Raw genomic sequence first — 23,877 nt, 5'->3', positions numbered from 1 at the left:
GCGGGGAGGACGGACGGGAAGAAACTGAACGTTTGGGGCGGCAGCAGCGGCGGGAGGGGGGGAGGGTTGGGGTTGGGGTTGGGGGGGGGGGTGGTGGTGGTGGTGGTGGTGGAAGCGCCGCCACCATTATCCGTCCCCGCTCCGAAAGTCGCTTCCCCGCCTCCCTGCCGGAGCCCGAGCGGCGGGGCGAGGAGAGCGTGAGGAAGTGCGGGGTGAAAAAGAAAGAGAAACAGGAGGCGGGCAGGGCTCGCCCGGCCGCCGCGGAGCGGCCATCTCGGCTGGGAGCGGGGTTGCATCCATGGAGTTACCGGGCGGGCGCTCCTAAAGGAGGGCCCCGGCGGCGCGGCCCCGGCAATGACACCGGATTGAGGCGGTCGACGGGGGGCTCTCCCGGCCGGGGACTGCGGGAGCATCCCCCGCCCCCCGCCTCCTCCCCGCCCGTAACCCGAGAGACCGGCTCAACTCTTGGAGGACACTCTGCTGGCAAAGGTAAAGGCGCGGCGGGCGCGGGGCTGCTTTTCCCGCGGGAGGGGATTCCGCGGCTTTTGCTGCCGTTGATTTATTTCTTGAAAATCTTCATTTTTGATTTATTTCTCTTTTTTTTTTGTGTGTGTGTGTGTGTCTTTTCCACCCCCTTCCCTACCCCCCCCACCCTCCCCAAGCGCTGCGAGGCGGGGGATGTGCAGCATTTCCAGGGGCGGATTGCGCATGTTGGTCACTCCTGGTTTAAAGTGTACGAGGGAGGCAGCGGGAACGTAAACACCAACTTTTCCAGGGTCGGCTCCCGGCTCCGCCGCGGTTGTTTTGATTCCATTCTCTATTTACTTGTTATTTATCTCCCCCCCCAACCACCACCACCACCACCCCGAATTAATGACTGCGGCAGAGGCAGCCCTGCGCTCTCCTTGCCCGCCGCGGGGCGGGAGCGCGCTCCGCGGCTCCGCGGGGCGGTGCGCGGCCCCGTGGGGGGGGGCTGTGTTGAGGATCCGCGGTTCCCGCGGGCGCGCAGCGCTGCGCGGGGCCGGGATGGCGCTGCCCGGGGGCGTGGCGGTGCCGGCTCCCGCCTGCCCTTCCCTCGCTCCATTCCCCCTTCCTTCCCCACCGCCTGTCCCCGATGGGTCCCCGGGATGCCGGGCCCTGGAGGCGCCCTCATCCCCCCCGCCCCGCGTATCCCCCAGGGACAAACGCATCCCCTCCCTGGTCCCCGTGCGCCGTGGGGGTCCTGCGTAGTGCGGTGCCGTCCGTCCCCCCCCCCCCAAACCGGAACCGGGCACCTGCCCTCGGGCTCCCTCCTCATCCTCCGGGGACCCCGCGCCGCTTCCCTCCTGCCGAACGGGGCATCCAGCGCTTTGCAACGGGATGCGGGGTGGGATGGAGCCCTTACCTGCAGCCCCGGGGTGGGATTGAGGTCTCAGCCGCCCCAGGATGCAGGATGGGATAGCTCTTAGCTGCCGCCCCAGGGTGGGATGGGGTGAGATAGAGCCTTTACCTGCTGCCCCAGGGTGGGATGCAGGGTGGGATGGGATCCTTACCTTGGGCTCCCTGGCTGGTGGAAGCACCGAGCTGGAGTTGGGAAGCGCTGCAGAGGCAGGGGAGCTCCTGAGTTGTCAACCTCGGGTGCAATTAGGAGGAGAGATATCATATATATATATATATATATTTTTCCATACCTGTACATCTTGAGCGCTGAGTGGGAAGGGAAGGATGGCATTCAGAGGGAAAATTCCCAGCTCCTGCTCTCAGCACCCACGGTGAATATTGTTTACTGATGGGTTGGAGCTGAGACCCTCCTACCGCTGGGACATTGCTCCGAGGGGGTTTTGCTTGGGAAAGGCAAAAAATCGGTGATCTCAGCCTTTCTCCCCGGGGTAAGGAGCCCCGCTCTTAGGAATGGTGTTTGACCTTTAAGGGTTTATTGGCTACTGAGGTTAAAATAAGCTTGAGATAGAAGTAAAAATAGCTTGCCGAAAGGTTAAATCAAAGGTTAAATTTGTTTTTCCTAGGAAAATTGAGGGCTGATGGCCAAAAATGAAGGCTTGGAGTAAAGCATGGGAGAGTACACGTTAGGTCTGTAGGCAGGGAGATGCTGTTCATTTGAAGTACTGGTGGCTGCTGGTAGTGTTTGACACCCAAGTTTGGGAAGTTGGTGGATGGGTGGTCCCCAAAGGAAGGGATTTCAAATAAGATCTGGTCTTTGCCTGTTCGTGGGTGTTTGGTACAAAGAGTGGTGTGCTCATAGCAACTGTTGATTCTCTGAGGTGGGAATGCTCAGAGACCTGTAGGATGGGGCAGCCGACTGCGGGCAAGGAGACGGGTCCCTGTATCCCTGTGTCCCCGCTTGCTTCCTCCTGCCCAAAGGCAGGGGTGGCCCCAAGTGCCCGCAATAACCTTTCTGATTACCTGTGCTCTGTCTGAGCTTGCTGAAGAAAAAAGCATGGCTAATTAGAGGGTAAGGAGTCAGAAGAGGCAAGCAAAGTTATAAATGTCAGTAGTAAAGGAATAAACCCCAAAGCATCCCCCTGTAGACGTGGAAAAGGGCAAAGCACAGGAAGTAAACGGGGCTTGGTTTGTTTTAAATTTAAATGAGATGAAGTTTTGCCCCAGGGAGCCCAGGCAGGGATGCAGGGGAGGAGAGGAGGAATGGCTCTCCCTTCACCTGGGCAGTTGAGTTCTTGCTTAAGAGGTGGGAGCTGACAGCAGGCTGTGGAGGAGGCAGAGGAGCTGCAGGGACAGGCTCCCACCGCCCAGAAAATGACTGTTCTGGGTACCAGGCTCGTGCCTTTCCACACTGACACTTCACAGGGTTACAAGGGAGGGTAGGAGAGGAGCAGTGTGGCTTCCCCGCTCTAAGATGTAAGGACTGTGCACCAGGATCTGTTGGCACAGCCGCTGCACATCCTTCGGTCAACAAGTTTGTTCTGCTGTTGTTGTGAAATAGGGGCTGTGCCTGCATTGGAGGATGCTGCTGCTCCGTCAGAGCCTCCTATAGCAGTGCTTGGCTCCAAAGTGGTTAACGAAAGGGAAATCCTATGGGGACAACCGTTGTACCATCAAGGCTGGGACCTTCCAGCCCTCCACCCTTCCTATAGTTATGCTTGCTTATACCGGCCCTCTTATACTTTCTAACAACTGGCTGGTATTCCTAGACAGAGCAAAGGAATAGTTCAGGCAGAGGGGATGCACTGAGAGCAGCCCCTCGGCTCCACGGTACCCACCGGGGTGCAGACAATGGGACGGGGGGGTGCAGGACCGGGTGTCCCCGGGTGTTGGGGGTCCCCGTGAGCGGGGTGCGGGCCGGCCGGAGCGGTGTGGGTGCCGCTGGGGGCACTCTCTTTCTGTTTGTGTTCCTATTTCTGTGCTGGAAGAACAAACAGGGAAGTGGTTTTTCTGCAGTCTCATTGCAGCTCGCAAACAGAGCACATCATTCAGCCGGTGTTGCTCAACTGTCACAGCGTCAGAGGTGACGGCAAAGGGGGGACCGAGCGCGGCGCATCCCCGAGCCTGCGGGTGGGCGCTGGGGAGAGGCGATGACACGATGACAAATACTTGGGGGTTTTTGGGTTTTGTACTGCAACTGATGCAGGTTTCTGTGCCTGTTCCCTGTGGGAGCAGTGAGCGCAGGCATGGATGCATTTCTCTGCTCACCACAGTCCAGAGTAGCTCATTCTCACAAACAGCCCCTGCATAGGCTGTTGGGATGCTGCTGGGAGCTCCCCTGTGGACTCGATGTGCCAAAGAGTTCACAGGGAGCTGGGAGACATCGCAGTTCCCCAGGGATTGTGGAGGGGTCCGGAGAGGGTGAGGAGCTGTTTGCTGGATGAGGCTGGATGGTGGTTTAGTGTGGATGGGAGCAGTGGGGAAGCGGGACAGGAGCTCAGGGTCTGAGCATCTCTGTGTGTGAAGAGTTCTGCTGCCTTCACCTCTCCCTGGTTGCATGGGCTGCATCTCCAAAAGCTCCTTTCCAGCCCCTCCCCTGCTGGACCAGGCAGCCTGAGGCCATCACCTCAAATCTTTCTAATTTGTCCTTGGCGCTAGTGATTTACATTTGTTTAGGCTGATGGGGGGCCATCATCTTCCCGGGTTTAGCATCTATCTGCCTTTCTCAGCTTGAACAAAGGCGATGCTGCGCATGTGGTAAGTTTGCAGGCAGTTTTTGGGTTCGCAGGCATTAGAGCTGGGCTTTGCCTGTGGGTTTGAGTTGCGGACACTTCAGGGGGATGTTCATTTGTTTAGAAAAGAAACCCACATCTGTTTCTGTTTGAATTTTCTAAGCAAGCATACATAGAAACCTTCCTCTTGGTTTCTGGCTCTGTAAGAGCTGGGTTTGGGGCCAAGTTTGACCTAACAGTGACCTGCTCAAAGTATTACAAATTTTGTTGGTATTTGTTGATGACTTTCATGATGATGCCATGCAGGGAATGGGTCACTTCAAGGTGAAATTAGCTTCTAATGTAAACAGAAGAGTCGTTTTGGAGCAGAGACTGTGTCTTGTGGAGACTCCAAATGGCTCAGATGCGCACCAAGTGAATTGTTTCTATGAGCTCGGTGGGGGGTTTTTGGGGGGCTGGAGCTCCTTCGCTTTGGAATGGGTGGGATGTGGCAGTGGGTCCCTGTGCTGGGTTCCAATGGCTTAGCCAGCCACCATCAGACTTTATAACCCTGTGCTCCAGGTGGAAAAATGGCTCAGTTACTACTTCTACAGAAAATCCCTCTGTTAAGGACCATACTATTTCACTGCTCAAGAAGATGAGTCCATCAGAAAACAGCATCTTCTTAGCACTGCCTGGAAGTTACCATTTTTTGAAAAGGCTTGGCTGAACCCTGTGGATTTTGCCCCAGAGTTTGCTCCCTTTAGGCACACAGCGCCTGTGGGGCTGTTCTGTGCCATTCCCATCCCAGGCAGCAGTTGCTTTTCTTGCTGCTGTGTTCAGAGATGTCAGCGCTTTGCTCAAGCCAGGATTTCATTCAGAGCAATTTAATGCAATTTGGTTCAGAGGATGCTGTCTTGGATCCTGCCAAACAGTGGCAAAATGATTTCCTGAAGTAGAGCTGCTATTTTACCTGCAGTGTGAACCACTGCTGTATGTGAATATAAATCCATACTGTTACACAGTGAGCATGTAACAGTATGTTGTGTAGGACGGAAGCAGGATGCAGGGGACCAAGCTCAACTAAAGGGACGAGCAGTGCATCTTCTCACATCTGTATCAGAGCCAAAACCAGTCCCAGCATCCTGACAGCTGTGCTGTACATTAATCATGCACCTTTTTCCCTCCCTTGGAAGGAAAGGGATGCCCACGGCACTGTCTTGCTGTAAAGGCAAAGATGGGAAGCACTGGAAATCTCACTGGTTATCAGTAGCGTTTCTTTGCTTCAGCTCAGGTGTTTCTTTTCCCCATTGACTTTGGTTTATTTAATCTCTGTGACGAGGAACTCCAGGAGCAATAAAAGCATAGCTCCAGCTTTGTGCTCTGTTAGCCACTTCAAACCAGGAGGAACCAGTTTAGAAGGTTCAGGTCGAATTCCCACTAACAGTAAGTAAACTGCAGTTAGAGCCATCTTCAATATCGCTTTCCCCTAGCAAAATCTGGTGGCTGCTTGCAACAAGGCTGGTTTAATAACATCTGTTTCCCCTGGAATCCATGGGGGAAAGTATTGATATTGCCATACTCTTAAGGAACATTTTGTGCCTTACCACAACACTGGTAGTTAAAGGTTTATGATACTTGGTAGTATTATCCCTTATAATGGTGTGATAAAACATAGCACATATAGTGTAAAATACAGGCGTTGCAGAGGTTCTATATGCTTATGTGGGACTTTTCCTGTTGTTTGGTGGGGATGACATGCTCTCGCCTCCTATCCAGTTTGAGTGCTTCTAGTACCTGCTGTGACCAAAGCACACAAGAGCAGTGTTTTATTATCATTCCCACTTCCCAGTTGAGGGAAGCAGCAGTGTGTGTGCCATGTCAGCACCCTGAGGTTCTTACAGAGTATCTCAGAAACCACTAGGAAGGTGTCCATGAGGTTAACATTGTTTTCTGCAGGTGTATTTTAGCTCACAGCCTCTTGGAGAGGTCTCTGGTCCATGGGTAGCCCTTCCCACCCAGCGCTCCCTAAGCCCTGTATTGGGGTCACACTGGTCAGCCACCAGCCACACTGATAAGCTGGGGTCTTCAGAAGTTTAAAATCTCTTCTTCCTTTCTTTTTCCCTTCCTCCTTTCTTTGATCCCTTCCTTCTGTCTTTTTCCCCTTCCTTCTTCCTTCTTTCTTGTTCCATCACCTACTGATAAAGGTACTTAACTTTCAACTCCAAATGCTTGGTTCCTGAGGGGCAACTCCAGGAGAGCCCTCTGATTTCAAGTGTTTCTATGGTTTGTTCATAGTCACAAAGCAAACCAGCACCCAAGCTCGAAATGGGTCTTCTGTCCTCCCAGTTGGTGCAGTGGTACCCAGTGCCATGGTTTGTATCTGAGCGGATGGAGAGCTCACAGCAGCTGTGCAGAAGCCACTTGCTCACCCCCTGGGGCTGCACTGGAGCAGGCAGAGCAGCTCTGGGTGATGGGAAGCATGCTTCAGGCTTGGCTAGAGTGTGCTGGCTGTGTGACAGAGACACCAGAAGTCTTAGAAGTAGATGCTGCCTGAGTGGGAAGATGAGTCAGAGGGTAAAACCCCAGGCTTATTGTACACAGGGGTCCTCTTCAGCTCCAGGATGCTTGGACTTCCCCCTGCAGCCGTACTGAAAGTGTGCAGGGTTTCTGTTCTACGTGTGCACTTCTCAAAGTTGCAGCCTGGATGGGTGGCTCCCAGCGGGGATGTCTTTTGTCCCATCCGACAGCATCATGGTCCCTGGTTTGGCATCCTTAGGCGATGATGCTCTTGCAGCAGCAGAGCCATTGGTTGTGAATCCTTCATAGGCAAATCACCATGCAAAGCTGGGTGATAAGAGTGTACTCGCTGGTCCCCCTAGGAGAAGGGAAAGCTGGTTGAGATACTGACACCCTTACAGAAAAGCCCTATGAGGATTGTTTTCTTCCTGTTTTTAAGCCCCTGGGTAGGTGTGCGTGTGAGGGTAAGTGCTGGCTGGTGCTGAGGTAACTCCGTGTGTTGATAATGCAGAGATAACAGTGACTTGGTGCTGAGACGGGTTTCCTGGACATCACATGTAATGTTCAATTTCTTTTGTTACAGATGGAAGAGAAACGACGCAAGTACTCGATCAGCAGTGATAACTCAGACACCACTGACAGTAAGACCTTTAATTCAAGGCTTTGAACGAGATTCACCTCCAGCAGGGAAAAGGCTTGAATAATTAACTTTGCAAAGAGTGGAGGAAGCTGCATTTACTGGGAAGTCTCTGCACGATGAATTGTGTGCGGGGCTGGGTTTGTCAGAGATGCAGCAACAACCTGATAGCAATTTAAATGCCTGGCTGTGGCTCCTCTGTACTGATGAGAGTGTCTCCCTTCTGTAAGGAGCCCGGGCAAGGGAGAGCTGCTGATGGCAAACCTGCTAACGAAGCAGATACCCTTTATAGGCAAGTTGTCCTTTCCTGCTGCAGCCTGAGACTGGTTAGCTCTTGATTGAGTTGTACTGGGGGAAAGGGAAGTTTTTAGTGGAGTCAGATTAAAACCGGAGCCGCCTTGTTCCCTCCTTGTGAGCTGAAGAGTGATGTGGGAAAAGGGATGAGGTTCAAGCCAGCAGAGCTTGCAAGCCCACGCTTGCTATTCACCATCTACCTCACTTCATCCTCATTCAGGAAGGCACAGAAGCATGTGCTCAACAATAAACATGGATTTTGGCTATAAATAGAGTGCTTCCCTCTCCCACTTCTTCCAGGGTTTCACCCAGTGCAGACATACCGCAGTGCCTTCGTGTTCAGTACCCTCCAGGCACCAGTCTAATCCCTTGTCTGGGCTCCCGAGTTTCTCCCTGGTTCCCCTTGGTTTCTTACGAATGTCACAGTAATTTCATCTGGGCCGTGCTGGGATTTTGCTCTCCACACTTTACAGGATCTGGCCGCTGGATACCCGAGACCGAACGGGACTTTGCTAAAGACACTAAAACTTCTGGGCCTTTTCCTAACAGGATGATGGGGAGATTACAGGGGGTTAGGGAAGGGCTGATCTCGCTGGGTTTGGCTGCCGTTCCCACAGCTATAGCCAAAAAAACCTGTCAGCCTGAGTGCAGCTCGCACCATTGCTGCCGATGGGAACCTGCTGTTTGGCTGCTGGAGGGGACCCCCATCCCGCTGGAGCCGTAGGGAGGGGGCCGGGGGCTGAGCTGTGCCTATGGGAAGTGCTTCAGGCTCTGCCAGCGCCGCTGGCTTCTCGTACAAGGAAACATCTCTGTCTCAGAGGAGGGTTTGTTTTGGAAGCCGTGCTCCCAACTTCCCCTCTCCTAATCCCCACATGCTCAAAGGCTTACGGAGCCGAGCCGTGCTACCTGGCTGCTCTGCCTTTCGGGGGTAAGGCATCTTTAATCACAGTATTGAACAACATGGCCTTATCTCTGTTGGGCTTGGATATTCCTGCTGCAGGTGACATCTAAGCTGTTGACAAATGCTCTCCGGCAGGATAACTGTAAACAAAGTGATGACCTTCCTTTTGATTCCTCTGCCAGGAAAGGATGGCAGTGGCACGTTATCTACCTCTGTGTAGCTGTAGCACCGCGCTGTAGCTAGGGAAGAGGGGGCAAGGTGGATGTAGTGCCTCAGTCTCCCAGTAGAAGCTGTGGTTCTGGTGCTGCGATGCTCTGAGGAGCTCACTGAGTCCGGAGGCATTTCCCGGTGGCTGCAGCAGGGGACTTCAGCCGTGGGCTTTCCCTAGGGAGTCCTGTTGTGTACTGAAATGATTAAAGGAAGGCGTTTGTGTGGAGCCCACCAATGATACCTAGCTTGACACTGCAGTCAGAAAACCAGGGGTGCTTTGGGGACGACTGATGCTGTCAGATCTGGGCTTCATTTCATGGAGTACAAGAAAGAGGGTGCAAAGAGCGCAGGGTGAACCAGTGCCTCCTGCCCTGCCAGCAGAAATAGGCACGTGAGTTTGTCTGGGCTCAGGAGGGACTCAATGGCCTGAGCTGGCAGAGGAAGGCGCGTTTCCCACCGCAGTGATACTGCATCAGGGACAGCCCTGGTCCCTCGGGACAGCTCAGCCTCTGGGCAGAGCTCCTGAAGCCCTTGTGTGCATGGCTCCATCAGGTCTGCCAGTTCCCTGTGTGCATGGTGTGGTTTCCTCCTGCTCAGCCATCCAAGGGTAATATCAGTGTTAAATAGACTTACTGATAGTTAATTTGCTGCACCCCCCAAAAACATCTCTATCTACTGGAATCTGGAGGGGTCCTGCTCTACAGAAGACCCAGCTGTCCTCCTCATTATAAAAAGATTCCAATAATTAGTTTATTATTTCTTATTACAAAATACATGTCTTTGGGGTTTTTTTTAGTGATAGTAACACACCTGGGTTGGAAACAAAGATTAATAACTTCATGGTCCGAGCACATTCCAGGCTTCAGCTGCCCTTGCCTTGTGGAAGGTGGTAGCAGTGGTGATGATACTGCTCCAGTCAGGATGGTGAGAGTCCATTCATAATGCTCCCAGAGGAAAGAAATCCCAAATCCCAAAGCAAATGCTGTCTTCCTGCTGAAAAGTGTAAATTCATTTGCTTGATGTGTCCTGTTGCATGGTTCCCACCAGGTGCTGAACAGGCATGGGAATGCTCAGTCCTGGCATGGACCCAATTTGGGCAGTGTTTCTGACCATGGGGTCTGAAGTCCTTGAGCAGTTCAGGTCCTTTTCTGTACGCATCCTTGTTAGAAAACTTCTAGTCTTACCTCCTGAATTCCTGATCCCAGCAGATCTCAGGAATGAGCCCTTGCTCATTCCCCCTTAGAAGCTGTTCTTACTTCATGTCTTTAGGTTTCTCATTTCTAATGTTTGCATTCCAGAAGCCTCTGCTTCAATCATCTATAGCAGCAGGAAAGTAACGTTAATCTCTTTTGGTGAAGTACCCTGGGATGTGCACACCAGTAATGCCACGTCAATGTATTACTGCCTCTTAGTGTTGACCCAGAGCCTCGGTTGAGGCTGTAGGAGTGGCAGTGGGGTGGGGACAAAGATGGGGAATAAAATGGATCTGTTCTCCAGGTAACCTGTCTCTGTTGCCTTATTGCAGGTCACACGACCTCTGCCTCCAGATGCTCCAAGATTCCAAGTACCAAATCCCCCTGGTCACGGCAGAAGGAGAAGAAGCCCTCTGAGGTACGTGGGCTTTTGCCAGAGGAGAGCTTTTCTTTAGGGAAAAACCAGATGTGCATGGCAACCACAGCTGGCTGCGGGTGGTGGGTACCAGGACAGGATATCCTCCAGGATGATGGAGCCAGTGGTGCCTTGGCCTTAGCCTTGTGCTTGGTTCTGCTGGGAGGGAGCAGGCAGAGGTACCCTGCAGACATCACTGACGGAGGGTGAGGGGTTCTTGTGCTCACTGCATCCCTGTTGATGCAAGTGGGGAGAGGTGGAGTTTGGTGGGACTGGGAGGTCCTGCACTATCAGAGTAGCTACATGGCTGAGGTTCCCTGGTTTGGTGCCCGCCTGGATGCCCTTTCATTAATAGCTCAGGTCATAGCACTGATGCCAGGAAGGGTGGCTCAGTGGCACAGGGCTCCTCCCCGTGAGCAAGTGGGAGGTTCAGGGCTGTGAAATGAGACACGGCACAGCTGAGCTGCAGATCAAGTTGTGTTGGGTTCCTCCTGTCACGGGGCTCAAGGGCATTGAGCTGAGGCCATTGGTGCCTGACCTTGCTGCTGGGTTTTCCCTTGCTCCTGGCTGGCACAGGGCAGTGCTGCCTGCCCCGGGGCATTGCCCTGGTTGCCCTTTCCAGCTCTGTGTTGCAGGGGCTGCGACCAGGTCGGGGGAACTCTGCTTCCCAAGGACTGTGCTGGAAGGGATGATGCTGTGCCCTGTTTTCCCTTGCGTGCCTCGGATACATTTTCACTAGACATGGAAACTATACCAGGCATGAGCTGCTGTTGTAGCAACTGCAGTGTTTAGTGGTGGTCACCTTCCTTTCAAGAGCAGCATGAGCAAAGCCAGAGGGACATTGTTCTTGCATTCCTTTTCCTCTGGACCGGGGTCTGGAGTCAAACAGAGCTATGTTTAGAAGCAGGTGAGGCTGGCACGGCTGATGCCTGCTCACAGGCTGTAAACTCCATCCCAAGCCCCTATGTTACACCTCTCCTGAGGCTGTGGCTAAGCACAAACCTCTCTAACATCCTCCCTTTGCATCATGCTGAGTAGAGATTTTGAGGTTTTCCTGTGGTCACTGCGTGAATCACAGCTGTGCTTGGCTCTTGCCACTCTGACACATTTGCATTGGTGCATCTAAGGGATCGGCGATGGACAGACTTTAAAAGTCTGAGTTGTTTGTGCTTTGGATAAAGAGAGGGGCTGAAAAGCTGTTATTACCAGCGGAAGTAGTTGGAAACACTCTAGAGAACAAAGAACCAGGGTGCAGATGTCACTGGCTGCTGACAAGGCTGTCGGGAAGTTGTGCATTAGGGCTGGTAATGCCATTTTTTGGTTATAGATGTGTCTCTTGAAATGGGTGAGGGTGTAATCTGTGAGCTGATCCCTCACTGAAAAAGTGAAGCATTTCGGGCATCTCCTCCTGCTGGGACACTGTGAAATAACTGCCCATCCCTGTGCTTGATGGCAATAAATCATCAGATTTGACATGGAGGTGCCTTCAGGGGTCCTGCAGGGATGCTCATCAGTAGACCTGGTCACATGTGCAAGGATGTGACTTGTGACACCCACAGTTTACTTGTCTGCTAATGAAGTTACTGGGTGGAAGTCCCAAGACTCCCAAGTGAAAACACTTCTGCACTTGAAGGATGTTCAGACCCGGATCCAAGTTTTGCTGCTGTACAACAGCTGGAGTGAAAACTAGGTCTCAGTCCACAGCACCCGGCGAGACATCAGATGGGGAGCCTGCAGGGGCCAGGCTTATCTCTCTGCTTCATGCTCTGTTATACCCAGAGGATAGTTCTCAGTGAAATGTAGCTCTGGAACAAATAAAGTGAAGCAAAAGCTTAACAGTGCCCAGCTTAGCAGCAGTTGGGACAGAAAGTGAACCTCGGTGCCACATCTGAACTGAAACTCCAGGGGAATTTGGGGAGGCCATGAGTAATGACTCAAGCTGGAGTTGGGCCAGGATGCTCAAGCTGCCAAACCATCTTTTACAAGAGCATGGTGGGAACCTGAGCAGATGGGAGCAGCCCAGGTCTCAGCTGGCCTCCCCTTACCCTGCATCTCCCCTGCAGCTGCTGGCATCCAGCTCTGCCCCAATTCAGCTCCAGGTGAAACCCAGGGGTCAGGAGAACACGTCCATGGGGTTGGATGTGGACTGCCACACACAGCAGGTCCAAGACGTGTAGCAGCACATGGTAATGGTTTGGAGGTCATCCCAGTGAGCGCTGGTTTATGGATTTCCTCTGCGACAGCATCTTCCATGGTTTTCCATGAATGACCCAGTGTTTCTTGCTGTGAGCATCCAAGTGTGGGATCCACTGTCTGTCACCTATGAAACCTGCAGGGTTTGGCATGTCCCAGGGGATTTCTTGCAGGAGCCCTGAAGCATTTCAGGCACAGAGAGGGATGGGCATTGTGTCCTGCTGGAGCAAGTACTGGGAAGCGTAAAGCATAAACCACACCGCTGTCAAACAGCTTCACGTGAAATAGTGAAGTACCTTTCTCTTTGCTGTCTGTTGAGGATGGCAGCCACAGGAGGGTAACAGGGAGAGCATGGTGAATGTATTGCAAGGAGGTTCTGGGGACGTCCAGAGGGGTGGTGATGCTGGAGGCCAGGCTGGGGGAGCAGGGGTTTGTGTGCATGGAGAGCTGTCCCTCTCAAAGTCATGGCCCCGTTGGTCTGCGAGCTGCAGTCTGCATTCCCCCTGCCAACCCGAGCAGGAGATGAAACGACTCCAAAGCATTAGTGTTCCATAGTTATTAGCCAGGTCAGGGGGTGATGTTTATTATGAAAGACTCTGTGAGAAGGGATTAACTCCACACATTAAAAACCACCCGATACAAGGCATCTGGAAAAACAAGCTTCTTAACGTGGAAAAGTACTGAGCTGTTTGTAAACATCCGCCAAGGGGGCCATTGCCAGCGAGGGTGATTATATTTATCTGTGCCTGTCACGGGGCTCTGCCCGGGCTCTTTCCTGATGTGTCCCAGGCACCAGGCCTCTGTCCTGGCTGCCTCCCTTGCAGAGATGACTCTTGTCCTCTCCTGCCCCAAGCATGGGCAGCAGAGACCTCAGGGCTGAGCTCCAGTGCGATGCCAATGGTGCCCCAGGCATGGGCATGGCTCTGCTGCCCTGCCAGTAGGCAGAGGATGGATGTGGGCAGGTGCCAGCAGCTTCTTGCATCTGCATTGATAGGAGTCTACCGATCTGGTCATTTTAATTAATCCCATTAGAGCTTGTTTGTCTCTGAACCTGGACGCAGATGGAGCGTGGTGGTCGGTACCCATGCCTGGGTGCTGCTGGCCAAGGAGCTCAGTGAGGAGGTGCTGCTTGTGCTCCCTGCTCCAGGAGCTGGAGGGAGGAGGATGCTCACTCAGGTCCTCCCTTGTTTTGAATGCTGAATCTGCAGCAGGGAGTAAGATGTGCCTGAAGTGTGGATTTCTGCTGCTTTTAGCGGCGCATTAGTGCAATCCTGCCCCCGGCTATAGGGCTGCTGGGGATACGAGCGCAAGCCTTGCTGGTTAGACTGCAGTCATCAAGCCCTCTCTCCTGTTCCTGACAGAGAACAGTTGTCAGTGTCTAAGGAGAGAATACAGGAACAAGGCCAGTGTGTAGTGATAGCTGCCAGTTCTATCCGCCAGCTCCCAGCCATCAGCAGCCTGGGGACTCCCTCAGATGCTGCCTCTGAATCACTGCCTTAGCCGGGGTGTTGGTCCTGAGCTCCTCAGCTACTTGGGATGCAGACCACTATCCTGCAGTGAGTTGCACTGATAGAAGATACAGTGGGGAGGAAAAGAATCCTGCTTTTTGTGCTAACCACCTGCCTGGCAGCCCTGCAGCCACCCTGTTCCGAGCTGCAGAGCTCTGTGTGGTCTCAGCTCTCCTCAGTGGGTGCTGCTCCTCTCGCCGGACATCCTCATCACCCTTCTCCTTCGGTCCAGACCTTCTGGAAGCAAGGAGACCGCAGCTGCAGGCAGGGTTCAAGATGAAGGGGAAACCACAAGATTTATACAATTTACATTATTTTCTGCTTGCCTTGTTTAGATACTGCTTCCGTGTTTTGAAAGATGCCTTTTTATATCTCTTTACAAGGATTTAACCCTTTTAGCCAACATCCTCCTTGCTTTCCTTCTAAAACCTTCTAAAAGGTAACTCTTAGTGCATTGAATCTTGGTTTTCCCCCTGCGATAGGTATATCATGGCCCAGTGCAATGTGAATTTAGTCCCAGGGCTTTCCATGCTTGACGAAGGGCTTTTATGAGGATGGCCAAGCAAGACTGGACATGCTTTTGCTGGGCTGGATGAGGAGTAAATCCGTCTGTTGAAAGATTTGACCGCAGTGGCTTTGTCACTTTTCCTGAGCTGACATGGGAATAGCAGTCTAATACCATTGTCTTCTGAATGCTGAGAAGGGCCAAACAAAAATGCTTCTTGTTCCTATTTTAAATTCTGTTGTTCATTGGATCTTTAGCATTCAGCATTGTGAGAGGAAACAAGGCGAGATGAAGAGATAGCAGGCTGGCTCCCAAATGAGCACGAGAGTAAGTATTTTTTCCCCCACAGGCAGATAGTATCACTGCTTACACACACAAACCAGGCATTGCTGTGCTTCAGAGCCTTGCTACTGAGCATCAGTGCTCCTCTCCTCTTAGAAAGGGCTGGAAAACTGTGATATAATGGCAGGGAAATAGGGCTGGAGGGGAGCAGGGCTGGCCAGCCAAGGGCTGCACCCGTGGAGGTGCCGGCTCAAGCTGATACGAAGACAGTTTGTACAACCAAAAACTATTCCCAGGGCTCCCATTGTTCCCGTTGTTTTCTCTTTCTCTGAAAATCCTTGTGACTCATGAGCTACAGCAAACAATTTTATGCTTGAGAGAATGAAGGGCTAATAGCACTGGCTGGAAGTGAGCAGGGAGCCCTGCAGATGAGGCAGCCGGAGACACCCCTGGTCCTGATGTGGAAGGAGGAAGGGGGTTATGGTTGCGGGGTGCACAGGACACAGCTGCTTTGGGAGAAGAGTGTTGTACCAGAAGCTAATCAAAGCCTGTTATGTTGGTGTCAGAAAGCATTCCCACATCCTTTATATGCTGACCTGCTGCTGCCAGTCTCGCTATGGAGAGGTGGTCCATGTGAGATGCCGTATGGCACCATGGATGTGAGGGCACTGTGTGAGCATCGCAGATGTGTTACAGGGTTATAGGAGGTAATTGATTCAGATTGGGTTATAGGAGGGAATAGATTCAAATGTGAGATTTGAGGTGCAGGCTGTGGTCAACACCTCTCCCGTTCCCCCTCTTCCTCCTGAGCACATTGTGCTTTCCACCGTGCACTTGATTCTGAACGATGGGCTTCATTTCTCTTACGCTTCAAACCCGTGCTTTGCAGTGTGTCATGCTTTGGAAAGGAGTGTTTTATCCTATAAACTGTCAGGGATATAGATGTTACTGTGTGTTAAAAGAATTGTATCCCATGCTGGGAATGGGAGAAGGGCCGGAGCTCATCCTTCCACCCCTAGAGAAAGGTCTAAAGGCCCCAAGGGTGCAGGGGGAAATGTGTAACCCAGTTCCTGCCGCCTCAGCAAGCCCTGTGTGGGGGGACCTGTCCTGCTGGAGCCCATCTGTGCCTGGCTGAGCCTCCTGCTGCCTTCAGAGCCGGTTTCCACCCGGGCTGCTTTGCAGACCTCAGAGCACCCATGTTGGGTGCTGCTGAGGTCGTGCTGCCTCGCTGGGTGCGCTCATCCATGTGGATCCTGCGTGGCGGTCCCTGGGCTGGCTGCTGCTTCCAAAGCTAATTAAAACCAGTGCTAGATGAGTGTTTCTTCTCGTTTCGAGTTAAAGCCCAAACCAGATAGGGCTCTTTGGCTCCAGCCCAGGAGCTGGTTTTGTATGAGTGGAAAGTCTTTGCTGCAGGATCTGAATGTGATGTTTTCGGGTTGGTGTTTGGAGTTAAAGGAGTAGTTGGCAGGCTCAGACCAATGGTGCAGCCACTTGAAAAGCTGAGATCTTGACAGAGCACATAAAGTGAGAGCTGAATGGTGGTGAGATTGATGGGCCACTCTGTTCAAAGGGATTGTGAGTGAGTCAGAGAACCTGGAAATCAATATGAGGATTGCACAGAAAGGTGGTGAAGTACAGACAGGGGCTGGTCAGCTGTGGAGGACACAGGAGGAGGAGAAGGAATGCAGCTGCAAAGCATTGCAGTCTGGGAACCCTCTGCTAAGGGAGGGATGGGAGTGCAGTTTGTGATGCTGTGTGGCATTCCCATTGCCCTTCCCTTCATAGTGAGGCATTGTGCACCATGGCTTCTCCTTCCAGGGGTAGGTGTTTCTCTTGGAGGTGGTCCAGGTGTTGGACAAGTAGATGTTGGTCCACGAAGAGCTCATGGAGGTGCCTCGCAGCCATCTCGGGATGAAGGGAATGGCTGTGTCTGATGGGTGAAGCAGTAGATTGGAGCTAAACAAGGGGCATGTGGCTCAGGCAGGAGCTGAATCCAGCCCCTGCCTTGCAAGTCTTTGCCATAACCACAGGAACATCCTTCCCACACCAAACTGGGTCCAAGTAAAGCATTAGGATGTGAAGATATGTAATATTTAATTAGCTTGGGGGGATTTTTTTATTTTGAGATAATATCAATACAGCTTGTGCTTCTCAACAGCAGATCACAGAAGTAACAGAAAAGGCTGATGTATCCTTGTGAAATGTGATGGCTTTGGTGTCCCAGTGACTTTTGATGTTCCTGAACCTCCAGGACCAGCTGTCCTGGGGGAGACAGTCACTCCAGCACTGCAAGCTGGTGGGATGAAAGGATGGGGGGATAGAGGTCTGCAATACAAGCCTGCCTGGCTGGTGAGATGTGAGTACCAAGGCCTGAAGGCTCACAGACCTTAGAAATGAAGCCAGGCTGGAGCAGTTGGATCTGCAGGACCAGGCTGTGGTGGCACTGGTGGTGCTTGGACAGGAGGGATGAGCTCGGGTCTGGTTTTGCCCAGTAGTTCTTTGGTCTGGGGAGCAGTACAAAGGCATATCTTGGGCTATTGCAATTGCACTTCTTTTCCCCATCTTTAAAGCTGATGCTAGCAAAGGGCGAGGTTGGCCTCTGGGCATTGGTGTGATGCATCTCCGAGCATCACTGAATCCTGCCTGCGGTTCCCGAGCAAGCAGAGGTAATAAAGGGAACGTCTCGGTTTGGCCTTCGCTGTTGCCACGGATCGATAGGCAATAAACCGGATCCGCTGCCGGCCTGGAAGGGGAGGCCAGAGCCTGGCCAGGGCTGGGGAGGGGGGGAGCGGGGCAGCCGAGACGATTTGTCAGCTCCTGCAGCCGGGGAGAAACAGTAAACACTCTATTGAGGGAAAATTGCTTGTTTTCTGGTACCCAACTTCCTCTTCACCGCCAGGTCCTCGGTTCATCAGTGCCCAATTTATCCTTTATTTGCTTTTCATAAATAATTCAGAGGAGTTTGAGTAGAATAATTGAGTCTTTTCCCAACCCTAATCCCAGACAATTCAAAACAAAAAGACATTTAGATTACAATTTGAGCGTATTAGCTGTTGGGAGATTTCCAGACAACTGATCTGCTTTCCTTTACAATTTCTGTGCCGTTCCGCTCGCTTCTAAAGTGTTCTGCTTTGATAGTTAATAATTTGAGCATTCCCAGCTCTTCATGAAAAGACAGAGGCGGCGTGGTGATAAAGCGCGGCCGCGCACGCTGCCTTTGGATGGGCAAGCTTATCTGTTTTCCAAGGAGGAACTAAATAAATGAAGTCGTGAGATTGCAAATCCAGCCCTCGATGTGGCTTATCGTCGGCAGGGAAAGAGATACAATCGCGCTGATTTGGCTTAAAATTAAGACTAAGCTTCTGCGCCGATGTGAGCTGAAAAGCCAGAAGGGATGAGTTTGGGGAAGGCTTAATGCAGGAAAACATGAGCCTGGGATCTGCTCCATGCAGGGGGGAGAAATGAGACCGCGGGCTGATCTCCGTGCTGCGCTTTCCAGTGCAGAGGCTATGAGGGACGTTTGGCGGTTTGCTGGAGGGTTTTGCATCTGCTGAGGGTGTTGCAGAGCATTGGTGAGGCTGGTCCTGCTGGTTCAGAGTGGTGGTGAGCAGTGTGGGATGCACGGGCAGCTCAGCTGCCTGTGGGATGCTCCAGGGTGCTGGACCACCAAAGCCGTGACCCCAGCTGACAGCTGAGAGCACTAAGGAGGTTACCTAAGTAATAGCTCTAAGCAGGGCAAAATGTGTTCAGTTTCTGACATGAGGATCTGGTTTATTTCCTACCCGTGGGCAGCAGCCCTTGGGGGGACCAGGCTCCCCAGCAGCTTTGCCAGCTCCTCCTTAGGCAGGTTGCACGATGCAGTTCAGGCGCCTCCGTGATGCTCTTCATCAGCAGGAGGAAGGTGATGGGCCAGGCATTGACATAAATCCACTGTGGCTGCCCACGCCTGGTGTTACAGCAGAGTGATGGGGCTTACCACCTCTCAGGCTCTTGCCTGGTGCTGACTTTGCAAAAGAGAGTGGGGATCCTTGTTTGGGGTAAGGCTCTAGAAAGGTGCTGCACTGGGTGCCAGCATCCCAGGGAGAGAGGATGCCGGGGGTATTTATGACATGGCTGGTCCCTCTGGAGGGCTGGAAAGGGCAGTCCTGTGCTGGCTGCCAGCTCGTGTGCCTGCAGCAGCAGCATGAACATGCCTGCTGCCTGCCCTGTGCTGCCTGTGGGGCCCTGGAGGAACTGTGTGTTTGTGTGCCACAGAGGAGTGATGCAATGCTCCTGCACCCCGTGGCATCGAAGGGGGTGTCCTCAGGAGGTGGTGGGGTTGGCAGTAAAGGAGGTGGAGGGCACTTGGATGTCAGCAGGGTCCAGTCCAGGGAGGTTTGAAACCTATTGGGTGCCCAGCACCTTTGGAAGCCATTCCGACCTGGCTTTGCCCACAGATCCCAAGGGTGAGTGTCTCCAAAACAGTGTTTGCTATAACAGTTTGGCAAATGGAGCAGTATAGAAGTGGTGCATCACTCCTGACATGGGGCTGGTGGCTGGAGCAGGGAGCTGGCACCATCCCTTAAACCGCCCTCAGCCACATGTGGTCCAGGCATGGGGGAGCATCTCATCCATCAAAGCAGAGCAGTCAGATGTGAGAAGAGTCACTTGGGTTTGTGTTGTCCTCATTGAAGATGGGCACCAAACCTCGGTAATGGGAGATGCTGTTTGCCCGAGTTGTGACCCTGGCAGTGCAGGGGTGCCAAGAGCAGAGGGCGTTTCTACATTGTATTTTAAGCACCAAGCCACAGTAGGGTTACTTTGCTTGTGTTACTCTGCAGCCCCAGAAGGGCTGTGATATCTCACATATCCCTTCTCATGTTTAATTAACGTCTGGCTTCGTATTTTATCATTCTGTTAAAGTTCTCACACTGGCAGTGTATTAAAAGGTTACTGTGGCGTCTGGATCCATGCGTTTGTAGCACAGAGACTTGAAGGACCCTGATCTTTCTCAAGCTGAACCTAATTCTGACTGTAATATGTAGGCTGTTAATTATGTTTGTTGAAGGATGCGCTGAGGCTGTGTCTGGCCAACTCACATCAGGTTTATATAGGCATAGGCAAAAATACCTCCAGGCAGATGCATCAAGAGGTACCAGTAAGATTCAAAGAGGACCCAAGATGGAAAAGGTTGTTTATGTATTATATTTAACTCTAATTGGGTTAGGAGCTGAGACTCTGAGGATTAAATAAACTGACCTAAATACTGGTCTCAGTGGTCTTAGTTAAAGTCTGGTTTCCTGTATCTCAGCCGACTTGGTTTCCCAAGTTCTCTCCAAAGGCAGTTATCTTTGTATGGAAGGTGTCAAGCCATATTTTATCATTTATTGTGGCTCTGACAAAGCAATACTCATTTGGGGAATAGGCCCTGGGAATTGAACAGTGTCTAAAGAGAACACCTGATCCATCCCAGCCCCACAGAAGGTTAATGCAGAAGAAGCAGGGATGGGGTAGACAGAGCGAGCTGGTGTCCAGGCATGATTGCTGGCACTGTTAGTTATTATCTCAGCTAATAGCAGATGGTGGAGAGGAAGAAATCATCCATTTTCATTTACAATTTATTTTTATGCTGCAAGAGGCAGGATTGCTCGAGTCGTTGCTGTCAGGCAATCCTCTGCAAGGAAAATCTTATTTACTGTGAGGGGTATTTTTGGAATCAGTTTTTTATTGGAGTATATTGGGAGAAGACTCTGCAGGGCCAGAACTGAGGTGGAGAACAAGCCCATTCACTGTCCGAGGGGCTCGGAGGGTTTTCATAGAGGAGGGGGCCAGGGCTGGTTATCACAGGAGGTTTGTTGGGGCAGGAGAAATCTGTGTGTTTGGCTGTGGATGTGTAAGCAGGAACCTAGATCACCTTTTAGTGGATGTTTTCCAGCTGTAGCATAACCCCTCATGGCTATATTTTGCCTTGTGATCCTTGGTGACCACTGGAGCAATTGAGCCCTGATGATAGGGTACCTTCAGCTTTTACGTGTCCCTGCTTGGGGCAGTGAGGTGATGTGATGGGGACACGAAGGTGTTGGGGGCAGTGAGGTGACATGATGGTGGTCAGGGCTCTGTGTTTCCCACAGCTTCATTCACATCAGGAGCATCGTTTTCCCCAGTAAGGCTGGTGTGGAGAAGCCCAGTTGCTGCGCATCCCTGGGCATTTGGAGCGGATACTCTTGTGCCTATGTTGAAAACATTGATCCCCTAAGAGGAAGCAGCCTCTTGTTTCTTCAGTTCAGTAGCGATGCTCGGTCTGTGTCTCAGCCAGGCTTGCACCCTCTGCCAGACCCCTTCACTCTGCCTGTTGGACCTTTTCTTTATTCCGGTGCAGGTTTTCCGTACGGATCTGATAACAGCCATGAAGATCCCTGACTCCTTCCAGCTGAGCCCTGATGAGTACTACATCCTGGCTGATCCTTGGAGGCAGGAGTGGGAGAAGGGTGTCCAGGTGCCAGCGAGTGCAGAGGCCATTCCTGAGCCTGTGGTCAGGTAAGTGAGTGGGGTCCCATGTGCCTGGTTCTCTCTGTCCTGGTGGGATGGACACCATCTCGGAGTGCATCGGGATCCTGGGCTTGCACAGAGATGCGGGGGACCTCCTGCTGCATCTTGTCTTAGGCATTTGCTTGCTGGAAGTCCCTCTTGTGTGTGCAGCAGGTTGCTGTGCCGGGTGACCGGCTCCTTGCTTGCTCTTTACTGGGGAAGTTTTAGAAAGACCTGATAAAATCAAAGGGAGGATAAAAACCTGCCAAGAGAAAACCACCCAGAACCACCTCTGCTTGGCTGCTTGATGCATCTCGGTCTAGAAACACATGGCTCTGCTGCTGTTTCATGGCAGGGGTGCAAGAGCTTGGACTAAAACCTTCCCTCTTTACCGTGTAAGCTGTCTGTGGAAGTGTGATGGGCATGCGAGGTTCCTGGCTTGGAAAAGCAGCTCGGGGAACAGAGGAGCATCTCGCAGACCTCGTAGCGACGACGTCTATCGGCCTAGCCCCGTGTCTCATTAGCTATTTTAAAATAGGGAACTCAGGTTTAAAATAGACACTTAAACAGCTGCTCGGGCTAAAAAAGAAGCGACGTGGGGGAGCTGCTACCCATCCGCTCTGTGTGTGGGAATATCCCGGGGTGATGGGTGAAGCGCGGGGGAAAGGCTGGAGGAGGGAAGCAGGCAGGTTGGGAAGGGACCCCAGAACTGGCAGGGTCAGACCCTAAACCTCACAGGGTCGGACTCCACAGCTCGCAGGCTTCGCAGGAGCTTTGCAGCTCCCCCGTTCCCTCCGTGGTGCGTGACCCTGGGTGCACAAACACCGCTGACAGCATCGTGATGCTGGGGCTGCCCGCGGGAGCCAGGCTTTGCTGAGGGGCTTGGGCAAAGCTGGTGGAGGCTCTGCTTGTCCCACAGCAACAGCAGCTGCTCCTGCAGCTGCCGGCCCTGCTGCTGAAGTAAACTTTTGTGTACGCTCCCCTTCCTCCCCCCGGGGAAAACAGAGAGAGAAATGAAACTTTAATGAGGCTGAACACATCAAAAGGGAAGTTGTAAAGGGGCTGTTGAGTTGATTTAATCCTTGGGAAGGGAAAAAAAAAACCCAGACAAAAAAAAAAAGCCCAGCAAAAAAATAACAGGGAAAAATCCTCCTGTGTGTGGAATATCTTTTTTTAGTTGTCTTTGATAGCTAACCACAGTCTGGGCTCCTCAGTGCTCTGCTCCCCAGCTGAGGCCTTGTGCCCGTGCTATTTGCAGCTGAAAAGTGATAGCCTGGGGCTGCCGGGGCCGGTGGTGCCCATGGGAAGGCAGCCTGACCTGTGGCTGCTGCGGGCGCTGCTTCTCCCTACTCCATCGGGTGCCTTTGCATCCCAGACCTCGGAGCCCAGATTCAGGGCAGGCAGGCTGTGGATGTGCTCCTCTGCTTTTTGCCAAGCCCTTGGTTTTAGGGATCCTGGGGAAGCTTTCACAGTGATGCACATTCCCACACAGGGACGCTCCTGAAGCGATGCTGGTGCGGGTCATCCCTCCAGCATCCCCATCCCACTCTGTCCTGTTCTAGCACCAGCCCTTTCCCAGTATCTTTCACATGGTTTTGGGCTGCCCTCATGTCTCCTCTCCGTCCTCTCTCCTCTAAACTAAGCAGATCCATTTACTTTCAGCTTCCATCTATGGCTGTGTTTTCCAGAGTTGTGTCATCATCTTCCAGGCTTCCCCTGGTCTCACCCATGTCACCACAGGGACATGCCCGCAGGCTTCGGAGGGGACATCAGACACCCCACCACAGCCTGGTGCTGCACACTTGCCTTGAGCTTGGGTTTCACTTCCACCACCAGGTCATGCTCTGAAGAATTTCCTAATGCTTTGGGTTATTTTGCTCGTTGGATTAGAATAGAATCATAGAATAGTTAGGGTTGGAAAGGACCTGAAGATCATCCAGTTCCAACCCCCCTGCCATGGGCAGGGACACCTCACACTAAACCATCTCACCCAAAGCCTCATCCAACCTGGTCTTGAACACTGCCAGGGATGGAGCATTCACAGCTTCTTTGGGCAACCCATTCTAGTGCCTCACCACCCTAACAGGAAAGAATTTCCTCCTTATATCCAATCTAAACTTCCCCTGTTTAAGTTTGAACCCGTTACCCCTTGTCCTGTCACTACAGTCCCTAATGAAGAGTCCCTCCCCAGCATCCCTATAGGCCCCCTTCAGATACTGGAAGGCTGCTGTGTCCTCAGGCTCAGCACTGTGCCATAATCCTTGATGAGTTGCCTCTCGCGATGCTTCCAGCTCTTTCTCAATGCCTTTTGGAGTTCAAGCCTTGCTCTCCGAAGAGTTTGTGACTTCCCTTGAAGTCATGCTCAGCAGACTGTGAGCAAGAGCACCCATGTCTGTGTGAGGAAGCCTGGCCCTGCAAGAGGTGTCAGCACAGCCCACGGCCACCGGGAGCAGCTCCTGATAGGTAGTGTTGAAGCCTTGCTAAGTGAAGATGGGTCCCATCTGCTCCTCTCCTATCCACCCACCGCAGAGGTCCCGTCCCATGTCAGATGGTTCTTATCCCCTGTTACTTTCTGTCTGTATTCATGTAGGTTGAGTGTTTCAGTGGGTTTCCCTGAGTTTTAT

General features: G+C 52.4%; 1 protein-coding gene across 3 annotated transcripts in view; it reads left to right on the top strand.

The window, feature by feature from the left end:
- JADE2 (jade family PHD finger 2) overlaps positions 1-23,877 on the top strand; it is a 76,486-nt gene that overhangs the window by 372 nt on the left and 52,237 nt on the right. The window contains exons 1-4 of one of the 3 annotated variants that reach the window (XM_061457062.1): positions 94-489; positions 7,192-7,249; positions 10,176-10,261; positions 21,105-21,262. In XM_061457062.1, coding sequence (XP_061313046.1) covers positions 7,192-7,249; positions 10,176-10,261; positions 21,105-21,262 — 302 coding nt within the window. In that variant the 5' untranslated portion in view covers positions 94-489. Of the gene's footprint in view, positions 1-93; positions 490-7,191; positions 7,250-10,175; positions 10,262-21,104; positions 21,263-23,877 lie in introns of those variants that run through there. The other 2 variants (XM_061457060.1, XM_061457061.1) reach the window with 2 other exon arrangements.

This window comes from Pezoporus flaviventris, unplaced genomic scaffold (assembly GCF_033815535.1).
Source record: "Pezoporus flaviventris isolate CSIRO_AGI_PZ_B2104156 unplaced genomic scaffold, CSIRO_AGI_Pfla_v1 ptg000023l, whole genome shotgun sequence".
Lineage (NCBI taxonomy): Eukaryota > Metazoa > Chordata > Aves > Psittaciformes > Psittacidae > Pezoporus > Pezoporus flaviventris.
Note: the sequence above shows the minus strand (reverse complement) of the source record. Positions and strands in the feature narration are given on the sequence as shown.